Consider the following 21,637-nt stretch of genomic DNA (forward strand, 5'->3'; position numbering starts at 1 on the left):
CCCAGCCGATCCCTTAGTTCTCTTCCGGGGTCTCGGCGTCCCCGACCAATACACACTTCCTTCCCTATCCATCCATATAACCCCGGAGGGCCAGGCACCATGTAAAAGCAAAGAGCTAAGGGAGGAACAGGGCGGCCCCTAAGCCCTGATCCTCCGAGTGGACCACATGCCCTGAACCTGTACGAAGGCGCCTACCTGGAACTCGCGGACAGTACCAGCAGCAGTGCTTACCGATTAAGCTAAGGTACTGTTGGTACTTTACGACGGGAAATTAAATCTCTTATAGTAAATGATTGAACTCACACGTTAAAAACCAAAAAGACACCAGCGGGATTCGAACCCGGGACCCCGCTAACCGTGGACGACGAATCGTTACCACTCGGCCAATTCGTTACCTTAGAATTTTCCTTAAACTGAGAAAAGTTGTCTTATAGGTGAGCAAACGCGCCAGGAAGATTACTAGGTCCATTTGCTTTACCTTAATGGGTAAAAACAAGTCGATATAATGAGCCCAGTGTGTTTGGTTTGTTAGGAAGCTGCATAACACAGCATAAAGTGCAAAACAGTCTTGTGCTAGGCGGATCATTACGCAACAATGAACACCGCAATTGTGTATTTTCAAAAGGCAGACGCGTAGATTTCTACTCTTTGTATCTGGGCACATATAGATTCTCACCTCCCTCTTCAGCTATTTCGACTTTCTTAAAATGAAAAATAGAGACTGTCAGCGAATCTCCGGGAGTTGAAATAAGGATCGTCCCCTCGATAGACCTCAGACTCAGTAAACATCTGATTTTGCCCAATTTCCCTAAAATATGCAATGTTCACCCCTTACAATTTGAAATGTTTCATAAACATCTAACCTCATACAATCTGCAATTTTCCAGAAACATCTGATTTTTCCCGATTTTGCTAAAAAATGCAAGGTTAACCCCTTACAATTTGATTTTTTTTTCATAAACATATAATTTTGCCCAATTTTACATCTGGAATTTTTCAGAAGCAACTGATTTTGCCCAATTTTAGTAAAATATGCACCAAATTTTGCTAAAAAAAGCAAGGTTAACCCCTTACCATTTTAGATTTTTCATACAAATCTGCAATTTTCAAGAAACATTTGATTTTTTCCCATTTCCGCTTTGAAAAAATGCGAGGTTAACCCCTTTCAATTTGAAATTTTTCGTAACATCTAACTTTGCAAAATTTCACTAAAAAAACAAGGTTAATCCCCTACATCTGAAATTTTTCGGAAACATCTGATTTTGCCCAATTTCGCTAAAATATGCAATGTTAACCCCTTACAATTTGATTTTTTTTCATAAACACCTAATTTTGCCAAAGTTTACATCAGCTTATGCTAACAAATTATCAGGTAACTGGATCATTAAACGGGACAGGTGCACATCGGCCTTGGAGCTCAGACCATGTGTCATGCACTCCTCAATGCATAGATGATGCACACAACACTATGGGTAGTACAGGCACAGCTGGGGGTACTGCCCAAACAATGATGAACGCATTGCGTATGCTTAAAGAATCACCGGTTTTTACCGTTTAGGTCTGGCTCTAATCACTTTACGCGATCCCCTGACGTCTCATACACGGGAAAATAGGCAAAATAGTCAGACTTTCGCGGTCTAGTAACCAGACTTTGACTCTTAACGAAACATCGAATAAAAAGGGAAACATCAAATGCATATTGCAAAAGATCGAATGCAAACATACCGATGAAACATCGAATACAAATAGCTCGATATGTCAAACATATGTGTAAAACATTGCTCACATATTTGAGAATATCGCAAATAGTATATTGTAAAACAACACACACAATTGTATCGAAAAACATCGCACATTTAATGCAAAAAATCGAACATAATATTGAAAACATCGCACATATATATCGTCAAAAACATCGCACATATAAATTGAAAATCGCATATAAATGTAAAACATCGCCGTTCGCACACATATATTGAACATCGCACATATATTGTAAAACATCGCACAAATATATTAAACATCGCGCAAATAATGAAAAACATCGCACACTTATATTGAACATCGCACATAAATGTAAAAGATAACAAACACATATTGAACATCCAACATATATATTGCAAAATATTGAATATTGCAACGTTTGACACGCCATAGGTGACCCGTGTCGCGTATAATGTTGCCAACTCTCCTCATTGAAGTCCGCCATGACAGTCACACGCGTATCGGCGGCTGATGCGCGTGCGCGTGCTAGCGTGAGTATTACTACGCGTGCCTTCTTGCAGAAACATAGATTGGTTGATTAACATCTAAACGTTAATTTCATTTTGATAATTATTGATGAAGGGTGGAAATATCTAAAAATGTATACCCTGTGCGCTGAATTCATTATAATAACATCAATATAACAACTTATGCTTGCAAAACCAGGGGGGACAGAATTAACTGGAGGGGACAGAATTACCTGGAGGGGGACAGAATTAACGGGACAGGGGGACACTTTTACCTAGGTAATTCTGTCCCCCGGACACTTTTACCGGGGGACAGAATTACCGTCCACACCGGAATCCTTGAATAGGAAAATTAACGTGCAAACGTTCAAAAATTTGCAATTCTTTTCGGTACATTGATTTCTTCAGAAATAGCCAAGGAAGACTTGGCAGTGGAGGCAGTTCTTAAAGTTCAACGTCGTGTTTTCGCCAGCAAAGACCTTAGCTCAGGCAGAAACGTGGCGCACAAGAAAGCTAGGCCAGGGCAAAAGATGTGTGAGTGGTTGCTCTACAGCCGCCATCGGCTATAAAAGATATGGAAAGGAACAAAAGGTACCAACTCCTTTCCAAGACAGGAGCAACATACATGTATGGAATGTTTCCGTTGTCAGAGTGCGCCCCAAGTGCGGCTGGTTCAATAATGCTAACGGTGGTGGAGGACAGAAAGGCATGGGAGCTAGACAAGCTTTCGGGTGACAATAAACAGCAAGGGTGCTACCGGAAGTCGGACCCGGAAAGGGAAACAACTGATTCTTGCTGCGCACTCCAGCATCAGGGAAGAGAAAGGCAGAGCACCGAGTGTCAACAGCAGTTATACCAACAGGGGAGGTTGAGGTCGAGGAGGACATGAGGCAGAGGCAACAGGCGGTAGGGTTTGATGGCGTCGATGACATGCTGGTAAGCCTTCGAGTTGAAGGAAGTCTTAATTGCGTTGGCTGAAGAACGGGGCTCAGAGACCAGCCTGGAAGTTCCTCCCTTGCCTACTGCCTTTGCCTACCAAGTTCTAGTAGGCAAAGTGGGACAGACTTCAGCTAGTTTATGGGGTTTTGAAGGTCAAGTGGGAATTAGAGGTTGACGGGCGTGGCTCAACCTAGCGTAGGTCCACGGACAAAAGTTGGAGATGCCGTATGCCTGGCACATGACAACAGAACTTCCGGTCACCAGGTGACAGCCAGAATAATTGCACTTGTTTATACTGGAGAGGAATGAAACGTGAGGCTGAGGTATGGTGCAAAAAATGCCACAAGTGCGGATTTAAGAAGTCTCCTACCAAACCACTGCGGGCTCCTCTTCAACAGAACATGGTGGGTGCCCCTTTGGAATGGATAGCCATCAACAGCACCGCCTGGACCGCTTCCAAGGACTAATTAAGATGGGCAACACAATATAGCATCATGGTTGTTGCACACAACTTCACCAAATGGGTTGAGGCATTCGCTACACCAGGCAAGACCTCAGAGAACTGAAGACCATGCATGCTCAGTGTCTTTGTATGGGAGCATCAAGACGACTGGGATGAACACCTGCCATACCTGATGATGGCCTGTTGGGGTGAAAACGTGTTGGGGTGAAAGAGCCCAAACTGATTCAGGTTGCTGAGGAGCGCCTACAGAGAACACGGCGTGACCGGGCCGTACTTGAGCCCAATCGATATTGCCACCAACTTGACAACATTTTGTCTGCCCCCCCCCCCCACCTGCAGGATGGATGGTCTGCGGTTGCGAGCTGTGCGGGAAGGTCTTCACTAAGAAAACCAACCTTTGGCGCCACCACGAACACAACCACCTTAAAAAAAGCCCTATGAATGTGGGGTTGGCTGTGCCAAGCTTTCTATAGCTCAGACACCTGGGCGGGGCACGAACGGGTCTGAAGTGGGGATCAGCTGGTTGGTGCCATGCAGGAGAACATGCTCGAGATCTTTGCATGCAACCTGGAGCCCACTGCAGGAGACATCCAGCAAGTAACGAGGCCACCACCAGCCGACCAGCGTCCAAGTGTGAGGCAGAGGCCAGCCACCACTCGGAACAGCCTCCGCGGACCAGAGAACAACTGCAGTCCTCAGCTGGCCAGCTGAGTGGGCATGGATCACCATCCCGGGCCGAGCGATGCTGGAAGAGGCCTTGGACTGATTCCGGGACAGGGAAGTGGACGAACACAGGCAAAAACTGGACAGCGTGTCCCTGCAGGGGCATAGCTCCCGATGGACATCACAGGCTCCTGGACAGCAGGTGATGGAGCATGCAGGGCCTATCCGGGATGCGGCCACAGACACGAAGGGGCTGCCACCACCATTAGACCCTGTTGAGAGTTGATCCTCCAGAGGGAGCCTCGTTACTTATTTGGGGGCAAATAAGAGTCCTTGGAGAGGGCGGTGTAGTGTCAGTCCAGGGCGGTCAACTGAGGGCACTCTACCGCTTTGACGGCTGGACAGATATGCCCCTGCAAAAGAGACTTGCAAACCCGTTCGTGGATGCCATCTTGTTATATAGTTTTTCTTGCTGAGTTAAGTCATATGTTTGGCTGTAAAAAGAAGTGCTATTTTGTATCAGAAGTTTAGGAATAAAACCAGGTTTGCAACAAATATCAGGGCCTGTGTGTGTGACTCTGATTATGTCCCGAAGTCCCCCAATCGACACGCTACAACAGCAAGAGAAATGGCAACTCGGTGTAAAATGCCCATAATGAGCGGGCTGTGCGAGGGTTCCAGAAGCTCGCCGCGTGACCTTTTACTTTCAGGCTCTAATTTTGCATCTGAACAACAGATTTAACGCTTTTCTTCCGAGTCATCTGAGCCCCAATGGCGCTGTGATGGGAGGATTGGACGCCTCAACTGTTTTTTGTTTTGTTTTAATTGAGATCTCTCGTAGTATGGAATTGCCGTTTGCAAATTTGCAAGCGTCAATGATCGTGCGTGCAGCGGATTCGGCGATCAAAACAAGACTGCGTCAGTCTAGATTCTGACCATTCAGCGGGCGTCTTCTATCGGGTCTTTGGTAATCCGTTGTTTTTACAAAAGCGTGACAGCCAATTGACCAATCACCAGCTTAGGCCGAATTTCTGCTCGAAATGACGTCACAATTTCTGAAGTCGACTCCGATTGGCTGGCGTGCGGGGTCGCATAAAACGCCTGCACACAGAATATAAAATATCAGACGCATATTGCGGAATGTGGAGCTTGCGGGCTCCGTTGTGGATGATACTCAACGGATGATACTCAAACCTATAACTACCCGGCCTACAACAACCCGACAAAATCCGCAAGTCATGTGAAAGTATTTTACATGTAAGCGCGGGGGGGGGGGGGGGGCACTGAACATTGTTCTTAAAAAAACATAATAAAAGCTCCTTTTTCCCCCCATCCAACTTTTAATCAGGGGCACATGCATCGAAAAGGGGGTAAGTGAAGGGTTGTGCAGTGCCCAGCTTGCCCCAGCCTCCTATACCGTGCCACACACATAACCCGTCAATAAATTGGCACTGACTTTATGAAAGTGCAAGTATGCATTCCCTCGCCATACCCGTTGGCTAATCAGTCAGCTAACTTTTGAGACACAATGGCGACTATATACGAGTTGACTGCGAGAAGATAGGTTGCAGAGCTAGAGACGGGTCAAAAAAGCTCAGTGTGGATGTCGCTCTATGATTACATCCATCAAATATGTTTGAAGTCCAGACCAGTTTACTTCGCCCAGCTATTGGCTGGTAGTTTGCATATCCGGGCCGTGTGTACAGCCTGGGTGGTGTCTTTCGCACCAACCAAACCAAATGATACTCTCTGGCCGATGCCGTCATCTTGGTTTTGGTATTTGGGTCCGGAAGATCATCGGAAACATAGTGCCCTGCTTCTTGGACAGTTGTAAAGTTGATGGCACTAAAGCGTGGATGGGGCTGGTATTCATCGGTAGTTCCGTTATTTATCTGACAGATCCACTCTTGATGTCCTACTGCAACATGGTCCATCATGATGAATGCATTTGTCATAATGGCTGTGTCGATGCATTCGTTCTCACTCTCTTGGATGTCACCCCTAAGGAATCAGTCAGCGTGCAACACTTGAGGAGCCGCCCTGGGGTGGATCGGTTGTAGTGGGCCTCGGCAGTCGCTCGCATCGCCCTTCAAACAGGACGCTGGGAAGGGGTGGTCGGAATTTAAGCTCTGACTAAATCGATTTTGCGTGACCCGTGACCTGCAAGTCGTCACGGCCACGACCCTGCAAGGTTTTAAACTACTCTTTTATTCCCTTTCCGTAAAGGCTTGTTTTCGTTGCAAAGGGTAATAATGTAAGAAAATCTGTAAAACGTATCAGTTTTGTAAATTTTAAAGTTCCCGTCACTTGCTCTGCTCTCCGTCGCCGCTCATGATGCGACGCTCAAATTTGTCCACATGGTCCGCAATTTCAAATTTCAAAATCGTTGTGTTCGATTTCATCTCCGACGTCTACGTCGAATTGTGTTATTCAGAAATCAAATTCGCCTATAATTGATTTATTTAAGACGAATTGGATCTCTGAATGCTGCCATTCGGCAACAGCTTATATAGACGGATATGATCTGTAATGACGAATATTCTCGACCCAGTGACTAAAAAGGGTGACCAAAGTTTGAAATTGAATGGTAAATGACTACATGGGTTTTGTTAAAAGCATGTGATTTTTTTTCTCGGACAAAATTGAATGTTAGAGTTGGTGAATCTGTTTGAAAAGATGTTTTATAAATCAACGGAAAACCTATACTATTGAGCGCTAGCGCGCGTGAAAGGCACGGCCCGCGTGCCTCGCAACATCGAATAGTGTAAGCAAAACGTTTCCGTGAATAATTCAGTAGTGTTTATTGGATCATCGCAAGACACTTAGGTTCTTGGACTGTTTTGTTTCCTCAAATTAAAAATTATTCCAACGATAAATTTGGAGAAAAAGAAATAGTAGATGAAAAAAAAAAGGAACGGATTCGAAACGGGAATTGTTCAGTGACCAGAAAAAAATGCGACAGTATGGGGTGTGAAAGAATTGTACGCATACACGTTATTTCAAACGTGCGACATGAATTAATTACCGGTTTTCGTCAATCTGCTTTCCCTGCACAATTGTCCATATTACAGTCTTACTCTCTCCATTTTTCGTTAGACCTAATGACTTTGCTTTTTATATTTGTGTTGTTCTCTCTAAGGAACGATCTACGACATGAATGGTAGTTATACGTTGGCAGTATCCTGATGGATATCATCAATGCGTTAATAGCCTTACCCGGTCTACCTGCCCTCGTACCGTAGGGATTCAAAGAAGGGAGAAATAACTATTACAGCAGAATACAAGGAAAATATAAACAGGACTTGAAGCCATAGTATTGGGAGGTCAGACAATAAACCGAAGCTTGAAACCAGGATTCGTCAGAGGCACTGTAGCTCACAAGCCTTAAGAAACCTGTACAGAGGAGCCTGAAGAAGTTACAGTGTTAGAGGTGGAAGGAAAACCCAGGGAATCAGGTGAGGACTAAAAACCTAATCCACATGTTGGCCCAGGCGTGATATTGGAACCCGGGTCACAGCGGTAGAAGGCGAGATAGGCTCTCCACGGCGAGATAGTTACTCGCGGCGGGGAGATAGTAATCGCCACGGCGAGATAGCAATCGGAGATCCAGCGTTAACAGCATGCATTTGCTGTCTTCTCTCAAATGGGGCACTCGAACTCCGCAGAATCCGACTACGACTGACAACAATCTACAAGGAAGTCAACAATATCATACCATCAAACCTGCCGCCAAGCCAGAGTAACAACAATCATGCAACAAGACAGGACTTCAGTCCTCACATCATTGTCTCGCCAAATTTCAACAAACTGTGCTATCTATATGGGCGTCGCCAGGATTTTTTCTAGAGGGGGGCAAAAATTTGTTTTGCAAAAAAATGCTTGTATTTCTCAACACATTCTCGATTTATCAGTTAGATAGAGGGGGGCAGGGACATTTTGCCCCCCCCCCCCAACTCATTAAATTTACACCACTTTGTCTTCGCGCCTCTCTTTCTTTTTTCTTTTTTTCCCTTTTTTCTTCCTTTTTGTTGTTGTTGCTTTTTCCAGGGGGGGGGGGCAAGTACCCCCCCTTGCCCCCCCCCCTCGCGACGCCCATGGCTATCTATATTCACTCTATCCAAGTTCTACAAGGGAATGGAACCTACTACCACCCAACATTCGCTCTGCTCCCAATGTCAAAGCTTTCAAAGAGGAAATTGAGCACCTAGATCTCCTCAGCTTAGTTAAAGCCATGCAGAGTCCATCATTAATTTGCAGCTATCCAAAAAAGTAACTGGCGTAATTATTGTTGAAAAACATACTGGTTGAAAGATAGTAAGGGGACTAAACTCCCTGTGAAATTATTCTTTCTTGCAAGCTCTCATTTTGAAGAAATCAACGAAAGAAGGCCTTTCCAACGGTGCTTCTTAAGAAGCACCGTAGGAACATTTAAATTAGTTGTTCGTTTTGTTATTCGGCGAAGCGCGCGCAAGCATTGGCACGACGCACACGCGCGCGCAGTTACTATAATTCGTCGGATCAGTGCGCGACGTCGCGTATAGCTGCAATTCAAAACAATTCAAAACATGATTCAGTAACTTTTGATTTGAAATTGAGATCCTAGAATGCTGTTTTTCTCGGAATATGCAGCTGAAGCTTAGCTGAAACTTCATCAGGTTGTTATTATTATTATTATTATTTATTCGGCCAACAAATGAACAAAAGTACAATGACAAAGCAAAAATATATCAGAAAGTAAACAAAAAATGGAAATTGAAAAGAATGACCAGAAAAGACTGAAGACTGATGCGAGTAAGAATGGGTTGGTGGGAGGGGGGGGGGGGGGAGGGAAGGGAGGGTGGACAGTTTGACAGGGGAGAGGAGAGGTTAGTTGTTCAGTATCCTCCATTAGATTTTGAACACTTTTGTCGCTTCAAACGAACAAAATACACAAATTACAAATGATGGACTATATCTTTAAATTACACAATTCCAGGGGTTGAGATCGCGCAAGGCATGATGGGAAACAACATGGCGCAGCAAGAACTCGTACCCATGGGAACGAGGTTGTTATAAACCGGCTCGGCGATTCGGTTACTTGCATTGATCTCCATTAGCAAGACTTGGGCCAGGCTCGAGTAAACGCGAGAAGTCACGTGAGAGGTAAATCGAACGCAGTCGTGCTTGCACGAGTAAGCGCGGGGGAAGTATTCGAAATGATTCGAACGCCCTCATAGATCATGACAAATTTCCCAGTATGCCATTCCCACTTCCTTCACAATATTCTGTGAAGCTCATCAGCCCTTCCCAGCACCCTGTTTAGGGCGGTGGGTACGAGCGAATAAATGATATCACGAATTAGTAAAGTCGACTCCGATTGGCTGAGGAGCAAGATCGCATAACTCTGCATGCGGATATATCAAACGTTGCATATGGACAGGAGCCTGGGTTTCGTGGATAATGGGTAGCCAGTCTTTGCGAGCGATGATATGACTTGATTATGTTTCGAATTTTAGGCCATTTGCCATGAAAAACTAATCCAATATTTTCGTATAGATTGAGAGCTGGATAGTGTGTGCAACATTTTACAACAAGTCTGAAGTCCGCAGACTAATTAAATAGCTATAGAAAATTGGGCATAGAAATGCATCATGTTTTCTCCGTGTTTATTTTTGTGTTCAGCATTTTCCCTTTGACTTTTGTTAGACGGGCCTCGGCCATGTGATGAAATTATGACTTGTTATGTTATGTTATAGATTTCAAGCCATTTGCAAAGAGAAATTCCCCGATATCGTTGCATGGATTGATAGCTGGTGGCGCCCGCTAAGTAAAAGTAGTCCGTCCACACACACACAAAAACACCATTTTTGTTGGGGAAAAAATTGTGAGCCCCCTTTAACCAAATCCTGGATGTGCCGCTGTTTGGACTTGTTCACTAAGGCATTACACGCAGTTTCACCTGCAATTATATCTGCGGGGTTTTTATACAAATAGGCCCGTAAACCACTGTGGTATGTATATCCTTTTATTGGTAAAGCGCTGCCATGCGAGTGACCTTCTATCCGGTTCGTTAGTGTGACGTCACCTCCAGCACTTTCTGCACGATTGGAACCGGAAGTTAACGCAGCTCGAGCGTTTGCAGCCAATGGGCGCTAGTAATCAGTGGTGTGCGCGCGTGTATGACGTTTTTACTAACGAACCGGATGCATGTGCCCTACTTTGTAACTCAGAAGCACCTCAAGTTGATTCATTCTGCCCTTCATCGTCACTATTGAGAGTCCGCATAGCGTGGGAGTTGGCCGGTACTAGTGTAGTGTGGACAACGTGAACGGTTTGAAATGGAAGTAAGTAATGCTCTTCTTTCATTGGTATTATGCAAACAAAATATTCTAAACACTTTCTTGCCATAACCTCATGCTAAAAACGTTTAGCATGTAAACATGTATACAAACTGATAACAAGAAAGTGTTTAGAATGGTGTTTATATTCGCTTAATGCGTTTGTTTTGTAGGCCAGGCAATTATCCACACAGAGGCAATTAATGGGCTACCTTTGTCTAATGCTTAAAATTGAAAACTTGCTCCCATGATCAATTTGACCTCTCTTGGAAAACAACTCTTGACTCTGTCAAAATTATCAGATTTGGAGGTTTGATGTCTCATTTTAAAGTGGAAAGTCGTATTTGAACCTTATACTATCTATGTTGTTTACTCATTCTACGTTATATATTTGTTTGCATTTTGTTAACAAACAGTAAAACTGTTTTCAGAGAGCGGAATGTCTGTCTGTATGTGGGTATAAAGTCTACAACACGTGCACACGTTCGCATACTGAAATTTGTATCCTTGTGGCCTGGAGACATATCTTTGTTCTCGTGTACTAAAGTTTTCGAGTTTGAAAGTACAGTTTCAAAATGCTCTTATTAATTAATTTCCTTGGCTGAAACTTGGACTTAATAACCCTTTTCTAAAACTCTTCCATTTGCGACTGATCAACATAGCTTGGAAATTCCTACTTTTTGAGTAAAATCCATATATCTATTGTGTGAAAACCTTGTGAGGACGTATTCATCTGTAGAAGTTGCCCAGTGGAGATGTATACAATATTTTGTTCCAATTGTACACACGTCTACAGAGGGCACGGTGTACATCAGATTGTACGTTGTACAGATTGTACTTTTGAAGTTCACTTCTCGGATGGAAGGTTAAACAACTGTTTTGTAAACATTCACTGGAGAATGCATAAACTTGTGTGTAATACTGCATACTCTTTGCGGACCCGTGAACAAATTGAAAGAGGTCCACAGGGTGCAGGAAGTGGGTATATGGTGTATGAACGTCGATATGCATTTCCATTCCCATTTACACTGCGTTCAAGTTAGAATAGTTATACTGACCGACACACTTGAATTAGTCTGGTTTCATGCTCATGGGCTTTCACTCTAATGGCAAAACCTTATTAAATCGAAAAACAGGCAAAATAAACTGTTGGAGATAATAATATTTAATTAAAGCATATGGACATGGCCACGATTCGGGTACTGCATGAGTCTCCATATGGGCTATGCATCCAAGACTGCACTAAACTCCAGCTAGGACCTTTAGGAATAGTGTGTATACTATCTCACTAGAAATGAATTATCAACTTTAAACGTTTTGGCGGGATGTCATCCCTCATGACACTTGTATTATCGGACCGCCGGAAGACTGCAGTCATCACAAAAAAAATGAAAGATTCCAATAGTGAACCATTTCCACACAATCGAATCTCAAGTAAGTTACCACAAAATGCAATTAGTAAATTAACAGATTCGTTATTGAACTGCATTTACACCAGCAGCGTATCCAGCTTTTGATGTCGGGTGGGGGTGGGGGGGGGGGGGGGGGCTGGTACACATTTTCAAAATGGGGACGCTCTTCAAAACTGACCATTATTATGCATACTACATATTATTTGGACATTATCACTGCGCATTGTAATGGTTGGTGAGCGGGTTTTCTTTGGTGGGATTGATGTCAGAAGAACTCTGTAAACATTTATTTTTGCTGACAAAAAAAATTGTCAAAAAAATCAGCCAGGGGGGCAAAGTGCCCCCCCCCCCCCCGCTGGATACGTCACTGATTTATACAGATAATACAAGAATTTCACCAAATCCCAAATGTGGGTGAGTAACCCTTGGAGTTACTCACCACATTTCGACTCCAAAAATCAAATAATGAAAACTGAATGTAGGACTTTATTCATCAAATTCTAACTTTGGATTATGGTTTTTTTGGTCATTTGGTGAGAACTATATCAAAATCATGACCAGTTGATAATGGATATTCAGCGTAAGGGTACTTCCACGATTTTTATTTTATAAATCACTTATTCATCAAAACCCACATGGAGATTGCCTTCTTTTTGATAACTTCAAGACAATTCACTAGAAAATGATGAAAATTCCATGTTTGGCAAATATCCAAATTTGTGCAGTTTTAATTCATGGAACCCAACACTTGGGCTTTTACTAGCCCTATATGCTTAATCTGTTTATAATTGATAGACATGTCTCAAACATGGAAACTTATAACTTCAAGTCATGATTTATACAAACCAGTGGAGTGTCTGTTGAAAATGTGTCTCGGTTAGGAGGGAATAGCTGGTATTGTTTGCTTGCCCGGCCTGATGTGTGTATATCGCGTCGTGACTTATCAGCCGTGTGGATGCAAAGGTGAAACGTGACGAGACAGACCAGTGTAATTCGTGCACCCCAAAAAAACATGGCTTTTGGAACGTTGTGTTTCTAAGAAAATATGCTCAGTGTGATTGAAATGTGAAATTATAAAGGAAGAAGAAATGCTAAACTTCAGGTCAGTAAACAAAATCGCCGTCATCGATGCCGCAACCTCAATACTGGTTACTGGTATAAAGCAGACCTTTAAGTCGGCAAGAAATTTGTGGAAAACGTCCCCGAATCTATGTATTTATATCAATTTCCGAAAGTTGTCAATTCACGAGAAGTTGGACCTTATATCATGTAAGTGTATTCCGAACTTCAGCTTATCAGTGTTGTAGTTGATTACTTTTTTTCCGAGTACCGAGTATACTGCCGAGTACCTTGGTAGCCGAGTACGAGTACGAGTACTTGTGCTTCCGAGTACAAGAACATGTCTCCGAGTGCGAGTACTTGGACGTCCGAATACGAGTACGAGTACGAGTACTTCCACTTCCGAGTACGAGTACGGGTACAAGTACTTGTATTTCGAGTGCGAGTACGAGTACCAGTACTTGTATTTCCGAATACGGCACCGGGTACATTATTATGCTTGAAGCCTAAACTGATGTGTACTGTTAATCACTTTTGATACTAGCGTTCGTCTTTGTGTAAGCTTTTTTAATTATTTGAAATTAATTTGTTTTTTTTTAATCGGCAACAGCAGGAAGTATTTTCCAAGGAAATGCTACACAGCTGAGATACAGACATGAAAGTTTAGGTCAACTGTCAGTTAATAAAAGTAATCTACAATGCTGCAGTATGTGCATTATTATTCTTGTATTTTTGGGTCCTTATTCCTCAGACTAAAAACCCCACAAGTACAAGTGACTAAAAGTCCAAATGCATCTTTATGTTTATGATCGGTAGATGGCAAGTTTGGGGCTAGGCAAGGATTTATCGGTCTACTGAGTTTTTTATGAGGAAAAACTTGCAGCGGGTAAACATAAATAGCTTTTTTATTAAAACGAAACTACACTGGAATTGGCGTAAAGATGACTAGTTTCAATGAAAGCCCGTCCCACTTCTATTAGGTTGGGGATGTGTGTGAACCTTGCTATTTGTTAATGTTGAGTACAGAATGCTAGCAACGTTCAGGGGAAAGGTATGAATATTTGCGCCTATTGAACGATCGAATGAAAAAAATCCTGGCAAGCAAAATCAACTTTGCCGCCATTGTCATGGCCGAGGTTATTGCCAGCACCCACAGCACCCGTTCCCGGGGGCTAGAATACAACAAGCATTCAAATGGCTGAGAAAAGATTTCTTTATTTCAACTTAGTTTCAACCACTGTTCTGAGTGTTCTTACAAAAGTTGTTGTTACAAAAATCTTTTTAATTCCTTCAGCCCTCCTATGCAAGCATACATTCTGAGCCAAGTTGTCCTTTCAGACAAAATCAATGCAAGCGTAAGCGAACGTTGACGGTACGCGTACACGTAAAAAATACACATGCAACGTGCATGCAACGAAGTCGGCAGATTCGCGTTTCTTGTCATTTGGTCTGCTTCCCATTCATAGGCCTCTGTTTAAGGCTAGGCCGCTGTGAACCTGCTGCCATAACCAGACAAGGGGCCGTTTTTCAAACCTCGGCTTCGGCTGTGTCTCTTTCTCCAGTCATGCAGATTGGCAATGGGGCTGGACCCGTATTATAGTACCGAATCCGGGGTTCAGAAAACGGCTTTGCTCCAATCACCCAAGTTAATCGTACCACCATTTTGATGAACACCTCGGCGAACAGTGTGTACATGTACAATGATTGGCCATTGAGCCCACATACGGCAAATGGGTCATTGTGCGTATTTGGCCCAGGCCCAGTCAGACATACAAACAGACCCAGTCATGGCTAGCTGTTAATTGTGTTTGTCCGGACGTGCGTAGAGTAGAGAACATTTCGATTTCTCTGCAATCGACCATTTGAAACCGAAAGTATCGATAAAATAAGGCCGTGGTAGCTTAAGTGATATACTGCATTTTTTTTTTATCGAGTACCGCTATTCGAGTGCGAGTACTTTGTTTTATCGACTACTGTTATTCGAGTTCAAGTACTTTGATGATCGAGAACAATTTCGACATGTGCGAGTACGAGTACTTTGCCACTCGAGTACGAGTACCGTCATATCGAGTACTTTGACATTCGAGTACGAGTACGAGTACAAGTACTCCAAAAAAGTACTCGAGTAGTACTCGAGTAGGAGTACCGAGTAGGAGTACTACAACTGCAGCTTATTCTGTTGTTGCAAACAATATTCATTAATTAATGACTCGTGAAGGAGGTTTTTCTGCAAATGTTCACTGCACACCATAATGTTTAGGATCCGAATTAGAAAAGATTGACAGATATTGCAAACACCAGTGTTACAACTTTTAAAAATGCACGTTGCTAGGCCTATTTTTCCAATCATCGAAAAGTAAAAAACATATCACAACGATTTTAGCACATACTTGGATCATTATAACGGAAATAAACCCTGAAAGTTGCAGGAAAATGCGGTTCCTACTCTTCCAAACGGGAGAAATTAATTTTCAAAGATTTCGCCCGCCTGTGTGACCATGTACAATAATGTGTGCTCGGAAGGTTTTAATCACAAGTTTTTTTGGGCCCCCAACATTGTGTTCTGGATCCGCCCTTGGTGGCTTTCTAAGGTACAAGTAATGGCGAGAATATGTCTTTTACAGGTACCACTAACAGTTATAATCTTTATAATAATGATTATTTCTTGTGTCACTTAATTACCTTTTGACAGAATTCCAGCCGACAAGATGGCGGTTACGGTTGGGTGATGACCGCCATAGCGTTTGCCGCTAACCTAATTTTACTTGGGACATTCAAAAGCTTTGGAGTTTTCTTGCTGCCCGTTCAGGAATCGTTACAATGCTCAATTACAACTCTTGGAACCGTTGTGGCTGCTACTCACACCACTGGATTCATTTTTAGTAAGTCAGCATTACAAGTTTCAGGCTATAGGATTTCAATCCACACTTCAAAACATACATATGTGGTGTTCAGTTGCTCCAGACGGTACTTTTAAAATTATCAAAAGCCATCCAAAGTAATCGTCCAGTATCACACCACAGTGCTGCGCTGCATCAGGCAAACTAAAAGGTATAGTCCATCATTTGTAATTGGTGCATTTTGTTCGTTTGAAGCAACAAAACAAGGGTGCCGAACAACTAACCTGATAAAGTTTCAGCTCAGCTTTTACAGCTGTATATTTTGAGATAAAACAGCATTCTAGGATCTCGATTTCAAATCAAAAGTTGCTAAATCATGTTTTGAATTGGGCCTGAATTAGCGTCCAGGACACGTTCTCACTGAGCCGATTGCAGCTCATTGATGTCGCGCACTGATCCGACGAATTATAGCAGCCGCGCACGCGTGTACGTCGTGCCAATGCTTGCGCGCGCTTCGCCGAATAAAAAAACCCGAACTACTAACGGAAATTTCTAACGGTGCGTCTTAAGACGCACCGTTGGAAAGGCCTTCTTTCTTTCATTTCTTCAAAATGACAGCTTGTCAGAGAGAATAATTTAACAGGGAGTTTAGTCCCCTTACTATCTTTCAGTCAAGTATGTCAACAATAATTACGTCAGTTACTTTTTGGATAGTTGCAAATGATGGACTATAGCTTTAAATTTCTTAAGTGAATTAGGCAAGGAAACTTCTTTTATAAAATGGTGTTGCCAAATCATCGTAAAACCTGTGACTGAAGACTATCCTTTCAGTGATGAGTATTATCTGTTGATAAGTTCACCAGAGAAAACGAAATATACCCCCGATATTTCCATGGAAAATCGGCAAAGGGTGTAGTCAGGCGTAATTTGTAGACTCCGCCGGCAATTACTTTTTCTATGCAACAAAGTATAGTCAATGAGCATAATGCACATGCGTGAAACATATCACGTGTACAACTAAATATTTAACCAAATTTGGAGTAAGTTTAGTATAGCTTATATTGCAAGATGTCAGCTTGGTATCCATTATATAGTCTGTATATGGTTAAATCGCTGATCTGAATGCTGGAGGATACATGTTTTAATAATTCAATTACTGGAGAGAATTTTCAATTCAATTCAAAGTAACGTTTATTTCCACATAATCATAAAGAAAAGTACAATAAATATAAACAGATGTGGAGGCACGTTCCAAAAAAGCGGGGCTTGTCAAGGAAAAGCCTGTTTACAAAAAAACAAAACAAAGTAACAGCTTCACAATAAACGAATAAACATAACAACACCTACACCCACTGTAATTTTGGCATACATTTTACCCCCCCCCAATAGTACATTTTGTTCCCTAAATTGGGTTGTTAATCAATTCCTGGTGATCGATAAAATGAAATTCTGCCCTTTCTTCTCATTCGTTGCTCTGTATGATTTTTTTAACGGGAATAAGCCTCTGTACTGATGACATCACACTTTATTTACGCGTGCGCATTGGACCGTGGGCCCCCACTGGCTCCATAGGAAAGTGCACACGTGAACAGAGTATGACGTCATCATTACTGAGCCTCATCAAGACTGAGAACCATTCCGTTTAATACCAACTGACGCATGCGCATTGTGGTAATGAACTATAGTTGGTTACATTAAAAAATAACTGCACCCCGCCTCATCCCCCTATTAAACCTAACTTACCAAAAAAAATAATAAATCTCCTAATTTTCGATACAGTTCCACTGATGAACAGGATTGCGAAGACGTACGGGGCGAGACGTTTGGCCATTGCAGCGGGCTTGCTCACGTTTGTGTGCTTTGTTGGAACTTCCACCGCAAACAACCTCCCTCAGTTTTCGGTGTTCGTGATTCTTTGGGGTGAGTTCTAAGATACACAAAATACTAATTGAATTCCGTCCGGAAAGTATGGTGCCAATTATTGTAATAGTTTCATATTGGAACGAAAAAGTGGGCTGTAATGACGAAAATGTTTTGAAACAAAATGTCAACTTTTATCGAAGTACATGTATATTAGTGATTATACTTATATTAAAATAACAGATTCATTGTATTACAGAAATGTTTTATTTATGGCAACGTGTAAAACAGACGTCAACAATCGGAGTTTACCTCTGTATAAAGCCCAAAACTGTACCGTTTCAGCCGGCCCCCATTCTTTCAAAAATATAGCCGATTGTTGTATTTGGTTTATATGGTTTAGGTGTCGGTGTTGCTATGGGCTACGGACCTCCGATTGTGGAAATGCTGCTGTATTTTCCAACTAACCCGGCACTGCCTATAGGCATAGTGGGCACGGGTGCCGGTGTTGGAATGATGTTATGCCCTCCTCTGGCGGAATTCCTGATAGACATCTACGGTTGGCGTGGAGCCATGTTGTTATTTGCTGCTCTGAACGCAAATATATGCGTTCTGGGTGCGCTTATCAAGCCGGCCTCGTCAACCTACACGGCACTGGACGGAGGTTCTCGTGAAAGCACAAGACAAAGTGACGGATGTACATTATGGAGATGTTGCACTTTCATCCTCAAGCGTATCTGTGAGGTCCTGGCTCTGGACGTTCTGTGGTTTGAACCCAAGTTCGCCATGCAAGCCCTTGTTAGCTTCCTAGTTGGCGTCATGTACAGCGCTTGGATGATTTTCCTCGTTCCTCATGCAATTGCGAGAGGTATTAACAGTCAAATGGCGAGCTTCCTCTCCACCGCTGGCGGAGTTGGGACTATTGTCGGTCGGGTACTACAGGGACTACTCTTGCATACTGGATGGGTCACAGCACTTCAGTTCTACACCTTCCTGGCGTTCATCGATTTAGTTGCCTTCGTGCTTGACCCTATCATTTCAGCCAACTACCCCGGACTCGTTTGTGTGGCTTTCGCTAATGGACTTGGCATTCCCACCATGGCTGTATTATTTCTTCAGGTAGCCCAGCAAGTCTTGAGTAAAGATCTGAGTGTCCAGGGCTGGGGGACATTATTGGTCTTCTTCGCCTTTGGAGAGTTAGCTGGTGGGGCTTTGGCAGGTAGGCCTAAATATTTGATTTTAGTTGCGTCTTTTGTTTAATTCCAATAGCAAAGTGCCCGACCTAATCAAAATTAACCCTTTAAATGTAAATTAAAGAGACTCCAAACGTTCACAGAGAAATACTCTGGCTCGTGTGTGAATGTTATGAACGTACGGATAATCATAAAACGATGTGATATTTTTCTCATGTTCTTACATCTGTTTAACATGTGTTTAATTAAAACAGGAGTTACCTACGAAGCTACAGGAAGTTACGATACGTCGTTTTGGATGCTTGGTGGAGTCTCTGGCGTCGCAGTCGTCATTCTTGTGACTGAAAGAATTCTGCACAAGTGCAGTGGCGACTAAAGCTCTCCAAAATGATGCAGAGATTGACGGCCTTCACATATCCTAACCATTGATCATACATATAATACCTATTCACCTGTACCGCAGGTCGTTTTAGCTAGGTCAAATTAATGTGAAGTGCCGATAGTAGTCAAAGAGTCCAGTGTAAAGGCTCCACGAAATGAATTGTATAGGACCATGTTTTGTACAAATGTATGAGAACTTTTTGACCTCTTTTTGGTTAAATTCATTGAAAAGTGCACTTCTTTATAGTGGCGCACCCGGGCGGACTCTGGGACTTGAGCCCCCAAGAGGTTGTCCTTTTATAAAGTATTTTTTGTTGTCCCACGATTTGACCTTGGTAATACGTATGTGGCCTATTTTCGAGTAGTATAACAGGGGTGTATGTGGCGCAATAGGGGTTTAAGTGGCGCCACCAACGTCAAAATAGTCCGCCCCCCTAAACAAAAATCCCAATTTGTTGGGAAAAAAATTGTGAACCCCCCCCCCCCAACCAAATCCTGGGTGCGCCACTGCTTCTTTAAATATTTCAAATTGTCCATGCTTATCCAGACAACTGAGGGCGCTGTTGCTGTGATGTCGTTTCATGAAGACACTGTTTAGTTTAGTTTTCTGTTCAAATTGTGAATCCCACAATTTGTTCATTTAAACATCTGTGGGAAAGGTTTCCTTACTGTCTCACTGCAATGTTTTTATACAACAATAGATCAACAAAGGAACAGAATATTTACGACAGCAAAGTACTCACAATTCTGGCAACTTTTGGTGCTGAAATAATGTCGCATCGTGGTTTCAGCCTGAAATGACATCACTTTTTTGCTCATGAATATGGACATTCGCGTTTGCATAAACACCAAAAAGGCACCAAAATACCCTTAACCCCTTAAGGACGGGCTGTAATGGGGACATTCCTCCGCACATAGAGCAAGTGGCCCGCATGACTGCACAGCCTTTGTGTGGTAGCGGGACTGCACAAAAGCAGCAGCTGTGGAACTACCCACTAGCCGTGTGCCACCGCATACCACAGTTGGCAACTGCATTCCAATGAGGATTAGCGGCCGCGGCAATGACCGCTTCCCGTACGCACGGGGTTAAAAAAGGCAAAAACGAAAATTGAAAATAAGGTTTAATGGGACACACAGGTGCATTTTCAAGAATTGCATCAACAAACTTGCATGGCCCCTTAATAAGCCCACTCATTCATATCGACGCCTGTTATTGCACACACACAAAATAAGCTGAACAATACACACGTCTTGACAAAATCTCAAGACTCAAGAACGTCGCTGCTAAGCGTAGGCAAGTTCTTAGAAGATCTTTGCAAAGCATTGCATGTCTCTTCGCTCAGGCTAGGGTGGCAACCGGGTTAATTGATGTCCAAGATTTTTCAATTTTCGGATGCAATGAGGCGCTGCAGTAACTGCACCAAAGGCCTGAAGCAATGAAACAAATGCTGGATTTGCAAATATTGAGTGATAAACTTCCGGAGATTTGGGATTTTCACGTGGAAATAACCTACATGTAGGTTATTGCGCTACGACTGTTTCGTGTGTGGTTCATGTGGCGACTGCATTTTTTTTGCACGCATTAAATTCGATCTTTGCTTCATACTCTTATCAGGTGTAATCTGGCAGGCTGTCGTTCCCCACAGTCCTACGCCGACCTGGAGTTTTGGGAATTTATAATTTAGAGAATTTGGAATCCAAACCCTATTAATTTCTTAGAGTTTAGAATTTTATTAGAATCATGAAGTTGGAGGTATACAATTGACTTAAAACTTGAAAGACCTTGTGGAGATATAATCTTCTTCATCATTATTATAACACTAGTTTTGTGAGCCTAAATCGAGATTGGTTTCAAAAGCCAGAATTATTGTAAAGCCTCTGTGAAAAAAACACGTTTTTGAAATACTATGGAACAAGGCGGACGCCTGTTTTCATTCTGTAATTATCATCGTTGTCTTGGTGTCCTTAAATTAATCATTTAAGCGGACCTCGATCTTAATGGCGTACCGCTACCTTAATAATATGCGCAAAGACTATCAAGTTAGGATTTAATCAAACTTGGAAATAGGGGAAAACATGAAGAAATTAATTGATGACGTCACAGCTAAGTCATTCCTTATTTTGGCAAACCGGCATATTATGTCCTCTAGAACTTTCATGCCTTATATGATTTTGTTTAATCATCGTGACTGTTTTGCAACATCAAAAAATCTACTGAAAAATCACAATATCTTATGGTGTTATTATGACGTACGTCATTAAATTTTGTTTTACATTTA

General features: G+C 42.6%; 1 protein-coding gene across 1 annotated transcript; it reads left to right on the forward strand.

Annotated features, from left to right (window-relative positions):
* The first annotated feature begins 12,433 nt into the window (after positions 1 to 12,433).
* LOC119722225 (monocarboxylate transporter 11-like) lies at positions 12,434 to 19,784 on the forward strand. The gene is made up of 5 exons (XM_038192271.1): positions 12,434 to 12,439; positions 15,777 to 15,966; positions 17,704 to 17,844; positions 18,188 to 19,003; positions 19,232 to 19,784. Exons 1-5 carry the CDS (start codon positions 12,434 to 12,436, stop codon positions 19,351 to 19,353), a joined length of 1,275 nt encoding a protein of 424 aa, XP_038048199.1. The 3' UTR covers positions 19,354 to 19,784.
* Positions 19,785 to 21,637: the final 1,853 nt, after the last annotated feature.

This window comes from Patiria miniata, unplaced genomic scaffold (genome assembly GCF_015706575.1).
Source record: "Patiria miniata isolate m_02_andy unplaced genomic scaffold, ASM1570657v1 HiC_scaffold_14, whole genome shotgun sequence".
Taxonomy (NCBI): Eukaryota; Metazoa; Echinodermata; class Asteroidea; order Valvatida; family Asterinidae; genus Patiria; species Patiria miniata.